General features: G+C 38.0%; 1 protein-coding gene across 3 annotated transcripts in view; it reads right to left on the bottom strand.

Moving 5' to 3' along the window:
* The window catches only part of LOC139975128 (IgGFc-binding protein-like), a 59601-nt gene extending 42773 nt beyond the window's left edge, over positions 1 to 16828 (bottom strand). Inside the window, exons 1-14 of one of the 3 annotated variants that reach the window (XM_071982763.1) lie at positions 16674 to 16828; positions 15673 to 15987; positions 13945 to 14178; positions 12886 to 13011; positions 12219 to 12383; positions 8707 to 8841; positions 6957 to 7073; positions 6184 to 6300; positions 5617 to 5730; positions 4894 to 5034; positions 3136 to 3282; positions 2174 to 2320; positions 1512 to 1616; positions 370 to 701 (exon numbers count right to left, since the gene is read on the bottom strand). In XM_071982763.1, the coding sequence (XP_071838864.1) occupies positions 370 to 701; positions 1512 to 1616; positions 2174 to 2320; positions 3136 to 3282; positions 4894 to 5034; positions 5617 to 5730; positions 6184 to 6300; positions 6957 to 7073; positions 8707 to 8841; positions 12219 to 12383; positions 12886 to 13011; positions 13945 to 14178; positions 15673 to 15987; positions 16674 to 16728 (2250 nt within the window). In that variant the 5' untranslated portion in view covers positions 16729 to 16828. Of the gene's footprint in view, positions 1 to 369; positions 702 to 1511; positions 1617 to 2173; positions 2321 to 3135; positions 3283 to 4893; positions 5035 to 5616; positions 5731 to 6183; positions 6301 to 6956; positions 7074 to 8706; positions 8842 to 11366; positions 11520 to 12218; positions 12384 to 12885; positions 13012 to 13944; positions 14179 to 15672; positions 15988 to 16673 lie in introns of those variants that run through there. The other 2 variants (XM_071982764.1, XM_071982765.1) reach the window with 2 other exon arrangements.
* Positions 16829 to 18607: the final 1779 nt, after the last annotated feature.

Genomic DNA, 18607 nt, shown 5'->3' with positions numbered 1-18607 from the left:
TTAACCACAACAACCCTCCCCTAGCACCCCACCCTCTATCCCCAAATAAAAAAAAATCTTCATAAAGGAATTCTAGGAGCTCAAAGAATAGATTTCTAAATATGGTAAAATGCAAACCTCACTGTACAGTTTCTGGTTTAAAATTATTACTCTAAACATTTCTCTTAAATCTGTTCAGTTTTGTGAGAACCTGGGACAACCAAAATATTGTCATATTGAGGGACTAATTGAACATTGCCATCATTCACTGCATTCGACTAGTATCATTTTATATCATTCTCTCTCATTTAAATGTGACTCTTTACTCCCCCCACCCCACCCCCACTCCCCCACTTCATGTTCCTGTAAAAATGACAAAACAACACTTACAAAAGCACCATCCGGCAAGAGATTAATAGAAATGTCATCCCCCATGTAAGGAGTGGCGACCTGCTCTCCGTCGACGTACAAAATCTGGTTATGCATTTTGAAGTCTTTCCCACTCATTTCTAATCTGATGTAATTCAACAGACTTATCTTGTCGTCGGGTCGCTCCTTGTGATAACGTCCAATCAAATTGAAAGCAGGCAGGCCTGAATCTGCAGCCTGCTCGGCTGTGTGCTGCGCTAAGACGTATTCACATTCTCCCTGGAATGTGAACTCTTGTCCGTCAAAGGTCAAGTGGTGAGGCTCCACCCACAAGTTACACTGACATTGGAGAGCTGTAAAATATTTGACAGAGAGAAGAGAAAGAGAGATATAATAAGTACTGATCAAGGAAACCAACGAAAGCAGAAGTTATTTTCTCTCCAACAAGAAAAGAAAAAAAATCATAGCAGATTATTCCATTAACTCCTGATGAAACAACTCTTTCACCTTTGACTTGACACAATCATGCTTGGTGTTCTACCAAGCAACCAATTTATCAACACATGCTTTTGCGATGTGAAATTTTGGGGCATACTTTTAACAGTTTCCATGTTTTGGATTTATTAAATGTCCTCATTATACCCCCCAACCCCCCCCCCTCCCTCAACTCCCAAGAAACAATATGTATTAAATTTAATTTCCTACACTGAGATATTTCAAATGTTCTATTTTAAAACTGATCCTGAATGGACTACAACTTATTTGGAGAATCCGAAACACTAGGAAAGCAATTTTGAAGACTTCTAGCATTTCTTATAGCGAGCTAAACTTTGGACTAGAATACTAAAGGGGAGAATCACATTGACATACAATTGATCTCTAGACTTACCAAAAAACAAAAACAAAACAAAACAAAATACATGCTCATAATTAAATCTCATCCAATTCAGAGTCATGCATTTCTCTGAAGCAAACTGCTCATTTTGAGTTGTCAAAGAGTCAAAAGAGATACTGTTAACAAATTTGCTTATCAAATGAGCCTGTGTTTAGGTAATTGTATGTTGGTCGGTAGGCCTAAATGTGTCCTCTAACTTCATCTGCAGACTATTTTGAAAACAGTCATCCCATAAAATATTAATAATAATTGTAAATAAACATCTTACGTGTTTCACAGTTTTCGCCTTTAAATCCTGGAGGACATTCACAGGTATAACTCTCTGAATCACCACGACATGTCGCTCCATTTTCACAATAATTTTCAGGACAAACTGTTGTATGTGCAAAAATGATGAGACCATATTAAATTGTCAAAAATTGATTCTCTTACCAGAGTATCGCATTAAAATCTCATCTAGCTTTCAAAGTGGACTGGAATGTACCATTCAATTCATTTATTAATTAAAAAATCAATTAATCAATCAATCAATTCCTAGTCATAGTTTCTATAATCTTGGAAACTGACTTGAGCACAAAATATTTCATCAATTCATTATATTGTACTCTCCCATTTATTCTTGGTTCAATTTGTACACAAAATATTACATCAAATTCTTATAAACTATGACCAAAAGTAGGATCCAACCTTTGACCTCTATTTACATAATGTTCATGAATTACCTAACAAGCAGTGCATCTACATCTCAGCTTTGAAGTTCAACCAAGCTGTACTTTCCAAGTTACCTTATTTACAAGGATTTAAAATTGTTACCCTCAAGTGAACTTTAACCGCTGCCAAGAAAAAAAAACCCATGAAACAGAATGGATCCTTGAACTTACCGAGAATAACCTACTCTTTATATTGATAAAATCTGGTAAAGATACTTACCAGCAGGACATTCACCAGGTGTAGATGTTAAAGTTTCATCTTTGCAAGACGCTACCTCGAAGAGACATTCATTTTCATAAGTCACTCCATCAGAGCCGCAGATGGGATCAAAAATCCTTGGACATGACTTATCACATGATACTTCTTCTATAAACAAATGGAAACAACATATACAGATTTTTACGGGATTAATAATTATTTTAAGAACAAAACGCACTCTGATATTAAGCTCATTTAAACATATCTTTGACTTTATGTTGTGTATTAACAACTATCAGGGAAAAACTTCAAAACCATCTTAAAGTGGTCATCTCTTCCTAGTCACATTCAGAGCTGTAATTCTTAATCTTCCTTCAAGAAAAACTTAAAAACAAACTACTTAACTAATAAATTTGAATAGTTTGTAGGCTGCTTTCTTTTGTCTTTTCTCTCTCTGTCTTTTGTTTTGTCTCTTCTTATTGTCTTATCTGTTCGTTTCTTCTAAATATGTTAATGACGGACTGGAATGTAAATGGCAGAATTGACTGGAATGTACCGTTCGATTAATTTATTAATTAATCAATCAATTCCTAGTCATAGTTTCTATAATCTTGAAAACTGACTTGAGCACAAAATATTTCATCAAATCATTATATTGTACTCTCCCATTTATTCTTGGTTCAATTTGTACACAAAATATGACATCAAATTCTAATAACTACGACCAAAAGTAGGATCCTACCTTTGACCTCTATTTACATAATGTTTGTGAATTACCTAACAAGCAGTCATCTACATATCAGCTTTGAAGTTCAACCAAGCTGTACTTTCCAAGTTACCTTATTTACAAGGATTTAAAATTGTTACCCTCAAGTGAATTTAAACTGCTGCCAGGAAAAAACCCCCGTGAAACAGAATGGATCCTTGAACTTACCGAGAATAACCTACTCTTTATATTGATAAAATCCGGTACAGATACTTACCAGCAGGACATTCACCAGGTGTAGATGTTAAAGTTTCATCTTTGCAAGACGCTACCTCGAAGAGACATTCATTTTCATAAGTCACTCCATCAGAGCCGCAGATGGGATCAAAAATCCTTGGACATGGCTTATCACATGATACTTCTTCTATAAACAAATGGAAACAACATATACAAATTTTTACGGGATTATATAATTATTTTAAGAACAAAACGAGCTCGGGTATTAAGCTCATTTAAACATATCTTTGACTTTGTGTTGTGTAATACTGCAATTTGTGTTTTATTCTTTGTATCATCTGTTCTGCTTTTGTTTATTTTTAATAATTTTTCAAACCACTTTCTCTGTTCATAAATTTATTAAGCTATTTGGTTTCTCAAGTTCTTTCAGTTCTTTACTTGTAGCACCTAACATTTGAGTACAAAAAGAGAGAGAAAAAAATTATTATGATTCTGTTTTCTGATCATAAAGCAATGGAAATCAATATCTTATATAAATAATATTTTAAGAACAAAACACAATCGGATTTGAAGCTCATTTTAAACATCTCTTCGACCATGATCATGATTATGATCATGAAACAATGGAAATAAATTTTTTGATCTTTAACTTAGTGTAGACTTTGCAGAGAGTTAATCAAATTTGCTATATTTACAACCTTGCACCAGGCAAATTGAAGAAAAATATTCAAAATCTGATGAATTTGTAAAAACGTTAAACTGTGAGCAAACAGTATTCAGGTATAACAACTGTATGTATTATGGATGTTATATCAGAGCTGACAACATGAAAACAGTGAAATTTGATTTTATGCCCATGAATTGCTCAATGAGAAAACCATAATTTGACAATATGGCTTTTGGCTTATAACTAAACTTGAGCAGATCTGGCTTACAACACCCTTATAAACATGATTAGTTAATCGTATGTTTCTCGTATAAACCATCCAACCGTAGAGTTTCTCTAGTGATTTTACCAGGCTTCTACACAGGGTGTGGTTATGAAAGGTCACAACCAGGTTTAGTGTGCACCCCATATCCGCAGTTTAACAACTAACGGGGAAAACTTTAAAACCATCTAAAAATGGTCACCTCTTCCTAGTCACATTCAGTGCTGTAATTCTTAATCTTCCTTCAAGAGAACCTTAGAAAACTACTTAATTAATAACTTTGTATAATTTGTAGACTGCTTTCTTTTTTCTCTCTTTCTGTCTTCTCTGTTTGTTTCTTCTAATTATGTAAATGACGGACTGGAATGTTAATGGCAGAAATGAACTGGAATGTACCGTTCAATTCATTTATTAATTAATTAATCAATTAATCAATCAGTCAATTCCTTTTTATAGTTTCTGTAGTCTCGGAATTAAAACAGACTTGAGCACAAAATATTTCATCAAATCGTATATTGTACTCTCCCATCTATTTTTGGTTCAATTTGTACACCAACACAAAAATTTATCTTTGATCATTCACAAGTGTATTCTCCTAGTTTTCCATCGGTACAAGTAGAGCCATTTTCACAAGGGCACAGAGGAGCAAGGAGTAGTTGCTATCATGAATCAAATCTACAGTATTGATGAAGGGTTTTCCCAGTAGTCACATACTTCTAACATTTTATAACAGTTTTACAATCAACTTTCATCTTCAGGTCGAAACTTTCAAGATGAAAGGTCAAATAAATTCTACATTACAAGTCAAATTTCAACTTAGAGAAATCTATATCAGACCATTGTATTCACTTCATCAAAAATTTACTTACCAGTACATTCACCCTCTGTAAAGGTTAAAGTTTCATCTCTGCATTTGGCTCCAGAAGTAAAGACACATTCATTGCCATAAGTTACTCCATCAGAACCACAGACTGGTACATATATCAGAGGGCAAGCAGCGTTACAGGACTCTTGAGAGGGGGAGGGAAAAAAATCTGTTCAATAATTTTGAATTTAAAAAGTATACAATTTGAAAACAAAAAAAAATTCCATCACAACAACAGCTGACAAAATCCCTAATTCCACATAAAAAAAAGCAAAAAAGTGCCTTTCACAAAAAAACAAAGACACTACTACTACCATCCTAAGTAGTTAAGTAGAAGTAAGCCAGAGCTCAAACTGACAATGGGTGGATATTTGCCATAATTCATTTACCCGCACATACAACTGTCATTATCATAACGGGCCGCATCGCATCGGAAACACTTTAGAAAGACAAAATGAAACTGATCGTGTGTAGTATATAATCAACACACCATGACAGACAAACAGGGTAACCGTCTAGAAGAAACAGACCAATGCCTAATTTACTGTCTTGAATAATACTTTCATCTCGCTTACCAGTTTCACAGTTTTGACCTTCAAAGCCAGAAAAAGACAATCTACCATCAACTGTTTTAGACAAGGCTCCTAACATTTCATAACCGTTTACAGTTACGAAACAAAGTCCACATCCTTCATTTGCTGTTTTCAAATATATTCATATCGCTTACCAGTTTCACAGTTTTTGCCTTCAAAGCCAGGAGGGCATTCACAGGTGTAGTCACCTTCTCCATCTGTACACATAGCACCATTTTCACAAGGCTCAGAGGAGCAAGGAGCAGGTGCTGGAATAATAAAGACATATTCAGTTTTTCTTGTGCAAAACACACTCTATAAAGAACAACTGCGGTAACTGATTGCTAACACCGCTTTCCATAACTTTTGACACTTCTTTAAGTTGCCACACTGAATAGTTCACTTTTTTAGTAACAACACTGGTATTGTTCAACTCCTCTCCTCTCCCTCCCCCCACTCACCACTGCTTCTTGATTGGCCCAGAATAGTGCCATCTTGCCATACTTGTATGTTTATCGTGGTTGTATATATATGGAACATGACACCATTATACTGTAGTTGATACAATGAAAAATGTTTTAATACTTAGAATGCTCTCTAAAGGTGAAAATAATGTCTTTCAAAGGGTATTTATAATCAGTTTGTCTTTTCTATTTTTCTACATAACATCCCAGCTTTTTTCTTCCAATTTTCAATTAGATTTTTCATTCCATGATACTTACCAATGTCACAGTTTGTGCCTTCAAAGCCAGGAGCACACTCACAAGTGTAGTCTCCAAATTCTCCATCGGTGCAAGTGGCTCCATTTTGGCAAGGATCAGAAGAGCAAGGAGAAAGAACTGAAACAAATTTAAATAAAAGCTCAGAAAATGATTATAACGGAACTGGAAAGTAGGAGACCAACCATGACGCTGTGATACACATACTCTCCAAATTGCATTACATGTTAATTAAGTCTAATATATTGATCCGTACAGCTGGCACACGAATGGATGATCTGCCTTACACACATTTTAGGCCCCTAGCTAGTAAACGGTTAGCAAATTCTACTGCTAAAAGCTTCAGATGTACAAAATAATATCAAGCCAAAGTAAAATCCAATGTTTCGTTTCTGTGAGTGTGTGTAAAAGAGAATACCAAGTGCTGCAAAAATGATAATTGACCACTTTGTGGTAGTTAGGGAGGTTGTTCATGGAACACTGCTTGGAACGAGATGAACCAAAACACATCTTTTGCCCATGGCATGTAAGTAAGGATATTGACTAAATACATTCAATTAGTCGATTTTACCAACAGTTCAGCAACTGATTTGGATGTTGAGACTGACTACAAGCTATTTTAGGGTCGTAACAGACAATTTCCTTTATAGACCTTGCTGCTGGTAACAGATCAAGCATCTGAAGGAATTTTCATGGTGATACTCTAGCAAAAATATTGCTATGATATTTAATGCCAAACTTTTGATTAATAAAGTAAAGTGTTCTTTGCTACTGACCTTCACAAGTATCTCCAATGAATCCTTCAAGACAATTACACTGGAAACTGTCATTGATGCCGACATCTTCGCATTCTCCACCATTCTCACACGGTTCATGTCTGCATGTTATTCTCTCTAGAAACCAAAAGAAAGTCACTCACAAGGATAAGACAAATATAAACAAAAATACAACAAGTGGAGAAGGAGGGATAGGGAGGGAGGGAGAGAGGTGGTGGGAGGAAAAGGGATGGAGGGGGAAGGAGAGAGGGAAGGGAGAGGTGGAGGGAGTAAAAGGGATGGGGAGGGAGAGAGGGAGAGGGAAGGAGAGACGTAAAGTCAACCTGCAGCCGGCATAAAGGGTCAAGCCTACCAAACCTCCATTTCCAGAAAGAATTGTGATGAAACCTGTTTTTATTTGGAAACTTTAACACTATATAACTTATTCTAAATGAAATCCATTAGATTTCAGTCATGTGTGCTTAATCTCTTTAATCTGTGAAACTGCAGGGCTTATTGTGTACCGTAGTATGTACAAATTCCATTGAGATGCAAAACCTCGCCTACAAAAAGTTCATCTATCATCTGGGCTACAGATCTCGAGTAGAACATGAAACTTATATGAGTTTAGCCTTATAGCACATGTTAAACGAGTGCATCGTATAGTCAGGGCCCTTCTTATTGCAAGCATTAATTATCATAGTTTTAAATTGAGAGCCAAACAATACAGATGACCGCGGAACATTTAAACCTCTCTCAACTATTACGCTATGTCAAATCAACACTGAAACTACCTTTAGAATCAACCATGAAAATATGTGACATGTGTGACATGTGAAATATAATAATATAGTATAATTCCAAGAAAGTTTTTTTTAACTTCAAACCAATAGTGTGAAATGATATGAAACCAAGAGGTGAATGTATCTCTTTAGTCATGGGATACTTTATATTATTTTCCATAGTTGAGTAGAAAATGCTAAGTTTGTTAAGATTTGTTGCTTTTGGTCAAGAAGTGGTCGGACGGTACATAATCAATAGTTAACATCAGCAGTTAATGAACCTAATAACGAAAAAGGACAGCACAATTCTTCCATGCAATGAAGGTTATAGACTTGGGTACTGCTGCTACGAAAGGGTGCTAAGCCTGTGCAACGTAAGGCTTGCTTGGAAAAGCAACAGCTAATCAATCTCCTGCGCATTGAATTTGATCTAACAACGATAGTTTCAGTTCAATCTTACCTATTGGCAATAGAAATTGTGTTACAAAAGTATGAGGTTTTTATAAAGTTGGGATATAGTAGGATTGAGGCTTAGTAGGTTAGTAGTAGGGTTAAAGGGTGTGAAGACTCGTGCATAAAGAAACGTCTCATGCCGGTAATCTGACCTAGTTTCGAATGAGGTGTAACAGAAGTGTTAATCACCACCATCGATCCCAGAAAATACACACACACAGCTTGCTACCGTCAGTATTTAGACACTAGTGTACAGTCAATACATACAGCTACAGTCAATACCCACAACAGAGTGTACATAGCAGCAATGGACATCTCAGGTCTAGAATGATAACAGGTAACAAGGTATCATGTTGCATTAGTGTCTGCATTTTGTAGCAACAAGAAGAAAACTTCACTTCAAGCCACGGAAAGTTAACTTTTTCAGAGCTCGGCATGCGGATTGGGGGCGAGTTTTCAATGCCTTTAAGGTGCTGTCAGAATCCTTTCTGTGGGGAAGGGGAGGGGGGCGGGTGACTCATCTGCTCCTGTCTTACCATTACAGTTTTCACCAGTCCAGCCATCTTCACAACCAGGAGGGGAACATATCCCCATTTTACTGTCACATGATGATCCTGCAGCACAGTGGCAGGTCTGCTTGCAGTCAGCTCCAAAAGTTCCTTTTTGACAAGCTGAGTGGAGAAGAAAAAAATGGTTTAAAAGGTGCAACTTTAAATAAATATTTCCATTATATGAATTGATCAATAATGGAATATGATATCACAAAGTTCACTTGAGTTGTTCTGTGTGGTTGAAGGTTTGTGAGAACCAGGCTGCTTGGATGAAAAATAAGTGTGCAGTGTTATATTACTGTACTAAACTGTGCTATCTAGTTCATATACTTACTTTGCCCAACAAAACAAAAAAAAAGATTAAAGTAACTGTTTTTTGTTTTTTTAATAACTGTATATTTGTAATTTGAAGAAAACAATCTTACAGAGGTAGGTCACCTTCCAGTTGTGAAACCATTATTACATCATTAATGGAGGTCATTTTCCTTATGCATTGTTACATGGTAACATGTGTACAAAACATGAACACCAGTGGCCGAGCTAAGGGTATTGGTGAAGGGGGGCGAGAATGGTCTGTAGGGGCGCTTCCGGCACTATCTAAGCGGAGCGCCACCACAGTTGGCGCGGAGCGTACCGAAATTTTTGAGTAAGATACTCCCGAGATCGCAGGAAATGACCCTTTCCTTGCAATTTGCAGATAAAAGAAGAACAAATATGTGTCATCGCCGAAAAAATGTGACAAATGTCAATAGAAAGATGAGAGCGCGATAAAAAAAGTCAATAATCGCGAATAATTAAAACGTGGTAAAAAGCTGAAAAGGGCGCCAGCAGTCCATTTGAGTCCGTCAGGGGGGGCGGATGACTGTATGGACGCTCCGCCACTGATGAACACCATGTATGGACTGACTGACCAGTTATACCCCAGTTTTCATGCCAGTTTTCCACCCAACCCTAACCAGTTCACCCTTGATGGTTATGGGTTTTTAAAAGGTTCAAATATGAGTTGATGTCAATTATAATGCACTGTAGCAGTGTTACTGATTTGAAGAATTAGCAAAACTCCTCATCAAAATTTTTTTCTGGAATTAAGGACCATAGTGTAAATTTATTTGTTTTTAGGGTTTAATGTTTATCTGCAGTTGATGGTAATGGCAGATGGTTACACAGAATATGGGAATCTAGCCACAGTAGAAATGGTTACCGTGGTTACGTAGTATGCGCTACAAAAACTGACACATGAAAATTTGTTCAATAAAATGAGCAGGATGTTATTTATAAATTCAGTCTGCCTGGAGAAATTGACCATTGGAGGTTGAATTTTAATTTTAATACATCAAGTTGATGACAAGATGGCAAGTTCCTTGTTTACATGTTTTAATCGTGAAGTGTTAGCTCAGTGGTTAAAGCTGTTGCCTTCCAACCATAAGGTCACCGGTTTGAGACACTCCAAGATTAATGTATGTCGTCCAGTTACAGAGTTGTTGACAATTGATAATTCATAATCATGGACGTTAAATATGAATGTAAGAGACCGACTTCAGTCAGCTTGCGGCTTTGATAAGCCAATGAGACTTCTTCGCGAGTTTCTGCTTGCAGGAGGATCTAAAATACATGCATACATGTGACACTGAAATTTTTAAAATTTTTAAACTGCTATACTCTGGTTAGTCTAGGCCATGCTATAAATGTTAGGGCTCATTACTAATAGTATAGTCAGTATTGCGAAGTTCGCCATACTGCGAAGTTCGGGCACCCTAAGAAATACACGATTTTCACCATGAAAACCTACAGGAAGAGCCAAATTTCACCAAAAAGTACGAAGCTACAGTTATTTTCTCTCCAAAATGACCCGTGTGCAAGAAATTACTTACATATTTGTCAATAAAATGACGAAGATCTATGAAGTCTGTTATAATTACTGAAAGAGCAACAGCGCCACCAATTTTTACCAGCGCCACACTGTAGGTTGCGTGGCCGAAATTCGCAATACTCTAGCAAGAAATACCAGTTCCACAATCACGAAGAATCTTCTTGGAAAACAACGTGAAAACAGTTTGCAGGAAAGAAAGTTTGGCCGTGTATCGTACTATAACAAAATTCTCCCACCATATGAAGTATATTTTTAAATGATTTATACCAGAAGATTTAGTTTTGGGGTGTTTTAAGTCTTAAGTGGGCGAACTTCGAAGTCACCATCCTACTATCATCATTTAGAACCTTTTACAATTCGCATCCTCTTATTCTTAAAGGTAATTTTGAACTAACCAGTAACTGTAACTAAGGCCTGGGCTTGATCTACGTTTGCTATTTTATTTTCAGGATTCAGTATCCTCACAGTACGCCTGCTGCATATAATCAGCAAATCAAAGTTAGTTTTCGACTGTTACTGTTAGGGCATGGAAGTATAAACCTCGCAAGGTTATAGTATACGGACGGTCATGGTTAGGGCTTACTTTGATAGAATAACATGTACGTTAGTCGTTAGTGTAGGCAAACGTTCGGCAGGCTACAATACTACTATTAGTGTACTCAATTGGCCTAAAAGTAAGGCCTGTGTGTTATTCTAGCCCAACCTCGGCTATGACTGAGTATGAAGTGTGAATTAGGCCCACAGCGAACTCTTATTTACAATTACACTAAAGTACCTCTGCAACACGCATAACTGTGTCATGATTGCTCGCAATGGACAGACTTGATGCTAAATGAAGAGCAGTTTCTTTATCGATATTATGTTATCGCTCAGTTATTTCCCACAAACGAAGAAGCATATCCATATAGACAGGATCTAAGAAAACACGGCAATCCTCAGTTGAGGGGCTTGCAATAACGTCGGTGGCTTCGATCAAACGACTGGATGTTTAGGCTAACAGGTGTAACATTGCAGACACAGGTGCCTGGATAACTTTACTAGTATTTAGGTGCTGTTACAATGACATTTATTGACCTCAGTCTAAAATTTGGTGACTTTACAAAGCAGCACAATACCAAATGAAAATAATTTGGACAGTTCCATGTTTTTGCACACAGCAAGGAGACTTGTTAGCACGAATATGGAACACTGAGCGAATTAATTCCATAACCACACTAAATTTTAACTGAGGCAATGGGAGCCGGGATGGAAGGGTGGGCTTTGTTGCTAGGACTTTTTCAGAGCTGGAAAAGTAATTCATGGGCTTTTGGTACTGACCTCGTACTAATGACATTTAGTAAAGTGAGTACATAAAACTACATGACCTTATAAGGAATAATTAATGACATAACCACGGCGTTAACGGCATTTTCATCTCAATTTCCATGCCATACATGTAGTGTAACACCATTCATTGCTTTTCTTCAAGCTTAAAAAACTATAAATTTTGCCATAAAGTTATAGTAATATACGGAAGCGAACTTTCACCTACAATAATGCAAATTAAACTTGACACTACAAAACACCACCAAACTGTGAAAGTGCAATGACTGATGCAACATTTTCGCAGCGCACAAGACGTTCTTACCTAAGTGACAAAATATCCCCCTAATACCAGGGGCGCATGAACAGCCATATGGATCCTGCAGGCAGAAAAGTTCACCCCTGCAGTCAGTCTCGAAGCCAAGAGTGGTCATTGCGGGATCCGAACAGCTATATTGGCCGTCTTTGCCAAAGTTGTCGGCCGTATGCACTACATGGATAGAGAAAATAACACTCATAGAATGATGTCGATAAAAATCAAATCTATTACGACTACCTGCATTAAAGCAGGGTCAAAATTAATAGGGTTTCTATACTGCGTAAGATGTAGAAGTCAACAACAGTCATGCGGTTGGTAATTGTACCGAGACATTCGGCGATACGGACACCGGGGCAGGTAGGGCCAGGCCCATGCGGCCCGGTGATTCGGACACCGGGGCAGGTGAGGACCCCGGCCCATGCGGCCCGCTATTATAGCATTATATATCAGCTGCAAGAGCACTGGAAAAAAATACGGTGTCTCCCTTAACATCACATGTCCCATTCAGTTGATGTAGGCCAATTAATTGGCCTAGCTTTGATGTGGGGTGGAGTGGGGTGGAGTGGGGTGGGTGGATCGATGCATCCCCCATCCTCCAGATTTCACGAATTGCGACTGAAATTTAAAACTGGGTATGCAAGTTTAACTCTTTTATATAGGGGAATCAACTTACAGACTTCACACAGCTCTCCGGAAAATCCAGGCGGACATATGCAGCCGCCTTCATCCCGACACACGCCCCCATTATAGCAAAAGCAAGGAACGTCACATGCTTCCCCAATGAGATTTTCTGGGCAACCTGAAATTGTAACAGAATGCATTTCAACTTATTTATAGCATTATAAAATAATACATAGTTCGTTTTTTACTATATACATAGTGTGTTAATGTTTGACGAGGATTGTGTGACTTCAATGACATGTATAGTGAACCGACGATAAGCTTCGCGTACTTTCCGACTTTGGCAAGTTCAATAGCTATATAACCGAACGGTTCTTTTTGTTATTCGACCATGTGGGGTTGTAGTGGGGGTGGGGTGGGTGTGGGTGTGGGGGTCCAGATTGTATGTGAAGTCGTGATGAGAGAAACAGGAATACCCCTCTTAAATCTCGGGTAACCATATGGTAACCATATGGGTTAAAGGTCACACAGAGTCGTTCACAAATTGATACTTCTTTGGAAGATTGTGACAATTGTAGCTGTTTTTAAGGAGGTTAAAACTATACACTGACAGAAGTGCGGTTCTAATTCTACACTCCAACAACTGTAAAATAAAGCTTGAATAGCGACACAGAAGCAAACTATAACCAAGTAAGTAAATAGGTATTCAGTTTGATGACATGACCGTTGAAAACACTGCTAATAATAAAAATTGTATTTCTATTTAATTTTCATGTTTTGAGATATCATCAAAGATTCGTTGATCTAAGTGTATTGACTATACGTCTGAAACACAATCTGAAACAGAATGGTTTGTTGGAAGCAATAAAAGAACAAAAATCATTGACATCATTTGGGACTTTTTGGCCTTAATAATTGATTTTTTTTTATACAATCCTTACAAAATTTAGTCAATGACAAAAAATTGATGAATGGAAGAGACCCAAGAATGCACTGCTGTTTTTGTTGTTGTACGAAGTTAAAAAAAACCATGCTTGATTATGATATTAATTTATTAAGTAATGGTCTCATATTCAAAGTTCGGTGACTAGTAAAGTGAACATATACTTACTGCGTACGATTAACCTTATAACTGCATGTGGTTTATTTCGGTCGGTAAAGCATTCGTAGATACCGGAATCATCCGTAGTGGCTCCTTTAATATTGACAGCAAGTTTGCGCGCAAACTGCGGTAAATCTTCGTTATTTTTTGTCCATTCGACTTTTCTTGTTTTGGATTTCACAGACAATGTTACGTCGTCGCCACTATTAACGGTTTTCGTTAATTCCGCACGAGGTAATATTTCTGCAAAATACCGGAAAACAGGCAGAACATGTGTTTTAATTGTGCTGGATATAATAATAATATGTGAATAGTTAAAAGTTAGAAATCGATATACATTGATGTATAAATATTCACAGGATTATGTTAAAATTAATGTTTAAAGCATATAGTAGTTCCCAAAATTTATAGAATAAAACTATGTGAAAACTGACAAAGTCCCCCAAATATTTATACGCTTTCAGTTTGAAAGTCAGAGTATGGATCGATTGGCGGTCAAAAATTGTAAGCTTGATCTATCTTCAGGGACCACGCTAAAAAAATATACTTAGGTCTCTTTGTTCAGCCGATCGCACGTTGTCAGACACAGCATTGAACAATAAGAGTTTAATCAACGGTTTAGCGTGCGTTACTCACAGGAATAATGCACGATCGGGGATAATGCAAGCGATGCACGAGGGCGGAGCCCGAGTGCATCCAGCGATAGCATTAACACCCTGAGTGCATTAATCATGTGAGTAACGCACGCTAGACCGTTGATTAACCCCGTTCATTCATACACTACCATTTGTGTGGGGATAAAAATCATAAACAAAACATTTTTGGTTACATATAACCAAAGATTTATTAAAGTGATGCCCCGTAATTTTACCGTGCGTTACTCACAGGATTAACCACGATCAGCTGACCTGAATGGACCAATAGGATTTAGGAATCTTTACTAAGTAGGAATGAACACGCAATCTTTGATAGCCGTGTAATCATATAGTCGTACTAACGCACGACTCACGCGAGCGCACGACTGTGTTCCGTTCACGACTGGGGCTCTGGTAGCCTTTGGCGTATCGGCCAATGTTTCTTTGCCTACTGCGCTGGGTCGATCCTTACTATTCATCACGCCTTGGGCGATTCGTTCATGTGATTGCGCCGGCCTCTACTGTGAAGCGTAGCCTATATACAAAGGGAGGAAAGTATAACAGCCGTAGCATTTTCCTATTTTTATGTAGGGAGACTTATTCGCGTCGCTGAGCAGACCGGGTGGATCACACGAAGAACTTGTTTCCTCTCCATTGGTAACATTTGTTAGTGAAGCTGGACAGTTAAAACGTAGGCCCTAAACGCTCCAATTGAGTATCCCGACTGAAAGCCAACACGACTTGAGAATTATTATGTTACTTTTACCTATTGGCAGTCGTGTTGAACCGGCAAAATATGAAAAGATGAAATTATTTCATCATTTTCCTCCAAAAAATAGATTAAGACCACAATGTATCAAAATATTCATGTGGGCTTACATTGAATTGTGCTTCCATGTCACAAAAGCTACAATGTCACTTAAATGCAGTGAACATTACCTTCAGGCAATAAAGTTCTCATATGGCTTTATATCGTTATCTATCGTGTATATATATATATATATATATATATATATTGTTGTCGATGTTAACTGCCCATTGTGAGCACTACGCGCTAAGTAAAATAGATCATAATTGTTTATTAGATTTGATACAAACTTACGAGAATTTCTGTTCAATATGGGAACAGCTATGGAGATGTCTTTGTTTCCATCTGTGGTTCGACATTCAAATATACCAGTACGGGTAGCCTCGGGAACATTTCTCTGTCTCTCGAAGGGGCGGACTGCTATATCCGTGGCTTCGGACCTCATACTTCCGGCTGGCATCTGTATTTGATTCCCACCAGTTGTCTGGAATCGGTCAAAGGTTATTGGCTGTATGTCAGCCCCAGCAGCTACTAGATTGGGCACAAAACGGGTCGTGTGACCTATCTGGTTGTTGATACATGTGAAGTCTTCAACACCTGCATCTTGACCTGTCACGTGAGTAAACAGTACCAAGTAACGAGATTGGAAATAAAACAGCATAACAAAATTTGGCAAAATTAAGGCACCTCTTTTTGGCAAAAGTACACTAAATGTATAGTTCTCAAATCAGTATCGATGATAAAAATTCACCGGTAGTGAGAGGGGGAAAAGGGGTACGTCAAAGGAACGGGAGGGGGAAAGGAGGGGTGATAAATATCGGTAAGCCTGTGTCAGACTGTCAATGTTGTTCTAAGAATATATACGGCGGCGAGAAGTAGTGTATCTGAAATCCGTAAAATATTTCATCTGTGAGTGGGAGAGAAAGTCGGCTTTACAATGTAGTGGTGGAAATCTGTCTATATATAAATGATGATTCGTTCAACTCAACACAAATTTCGCATTTTTCAACATTGTAAATTATGATAACTCTATAGAAACCATAAGAAGAAGTGCGAAGTTTATGAAGTTTTAAGGGTCATCATTTAGTATTATAAACACCAAATATGGCTAAAAAGTCAGTTATGCTCAAACTTTCAACAAGTAGTTTTACTGCATATAGCCTATGCGTGCAACCCGCAAAACATTTTCCTATTGAGACAGTTTATTTGTTTTACTATACACATCAGTAAAATCTAAAGGGAAAATTTGGAGGGTCAGAGACTAAAACTAAAACTAATTGCAAAAATATACTTACCATTCGTTATATTGATTAATACCACCAGGAGAATGATGGCTGCCACTCCCTCCATGGTTGTTGGCAAAGCTGGTTTCCTGTTCAATCACGAACTGCTGTAAAGTATACTGAAAACGCAAGTACAGCCTGCTCGAGGTATACCCGGGCAACTGAATCAATCCACAGGCAACGGGTTTACTTAAATGAGTCTCTCTAAATGTCTGGCGTCCTTAGACCCTGACCCGGTACTAACTCTTATCTTGTTTATGTTCTTCTGATTGGCTAAGAAGAAATCAAACCAGTGTTTCAACCTTACACTTTTGAAAGGTGCATGTAGAACTTAAAAGCTTATTTGACCTATATGTTATACCATGTGTATACATTCCTGCATGTGGTAATTAGGCGTGTTTCGTTGTTATTAATTAAATAAGGACCTCCTCCTCGGGTTTCTGGTAACACATCTACGATAATAAAAAAAATATGAAAATTAATTCATCCTTATTTATAGACTCGCTTGACTTCACGAGCTGAGATGAAAGGGATCGGTATTTCGCATATCACTGATCACATGACAGTTTGGAACACTAACGTAAAAGAACACCCCTTCACACATTCGTATTGTTCTGCAGATTTTATATGTACTCGTTTGAATTTGAAGGGAAAGAAGCAAAAATCAGTTTTTAGGTTATAATTAGTCCCCGTAAGATATCAAATTCATTGTGAGTTAGCCTATATACCAGGCGCGGCGGAACGGGAAAATTATTGGGGGCTAATGTGTGGAGACTATCTAAGCGGAGCGCCACCATCAGTTGGCGCGGAGCGTACAAGAAAATTTTGGGTTTTTCAAACCCCCAGATGGCCGGAAACGGCACTTCCCGAGTGTTTTATGCTGCGAATACCTTGCCCTAAAATATGGGTCTCAAGCCTGCAATTTCTCAGATTGCACGTAAAAACATTGTAATTTGTATATTCGATGGTGTTTTAAGAGAGTAGCTATTACTCGTAGTGTACTCGCAAAGACGTTTTTGAGTGTAGTAAATTACTACTAGCAATTAAATGCAATAATTAAATAAATGTCATAAGAAAAAACAGAAATCATTTCTTAATGTCAACAAATGGGTAATTCCAAAACCATGTGCAGTTGCCAACAAATTTCTATGAACCAAGCACTGTCACGAATGCATGTACCCTATACAGTACAGGTGAAATGCTAATATTGTGTTTTTGTTCGTTTAATAATCCTTCAGGGGATGTTGGAGAACTGGCTGAAATGAGGCAAGTCATTGGCCTAAGACGAAGTTGTGTTGCGCTTACCGGTACTCACACTCACTGCTTCCACTTTTCACGGGACGTGAAGACGCGGTTGGGGTGACAATGTGGTCTATAGCCAGGGGACGGGCCGAGGGTCCCCCAGCATTTACTAAAATTATTACACCTATATAGTATACGTGTGCATCGGACAGATCGACAAGTATGCATTGAAAAATGGGCAGATGCACGTTTCGGAGCCTTGGTAAATATTGGGGGGGCTTATCATGCATTTGCCCCCTCAACTTTTTCATTGGGGGGCTCAGCCCCCCCCCCCCAAGCCCCCCCGGTTCCGCCGCCACTGCTATATACGTACACGTGACATGAACATCACCTGTTTATATGATGCCGTGGCGTTATTAACTGGTATATAGGCACTTGTTAGTCACTTATTGTCAGAATTAACATCACGTGGGCAATTTAATCTAGTCGGCGAGTATACTCCCATTAGCTCATTAACGATGCAACCCAATCGTCCACCCAACGACATTGATTCGTCCTAGTCTACAAAATGTGAAGGTACCGACATGATTAATTCCCGGGGATGTTCTTTCAAATTTTTAGTATCCGTCATGTAGGAACGGAAGGGTGTGTGGTACGGGGGGGGGGGGTACCATAAACAATCACTGGGTACGTCTTTTACAATG

The sequence above is a fragment of the Apostichopus japonicus genome, chromosome 10 (assembly GCF_037975245.1).
Source record: "Apostichopus japonicus isolate 1M-3 chromosome 10, ASM3797524v1, whole genome shotgun sequence".
In the NCBI taxonomy this organism is placed as follows: domain Eukaryota; kingdom Metazoa; phylum Echinodermata; class Holothuroidea; order Aspidochirotida; family Stichopodidae; genus Apostichopus; species Apostichopus japonicus.
The sequence above is the reverse complement of the archived record's forward strand: the minus strand, read 5'-3'. Positions and strand labels throughout refer to the sequence as shown.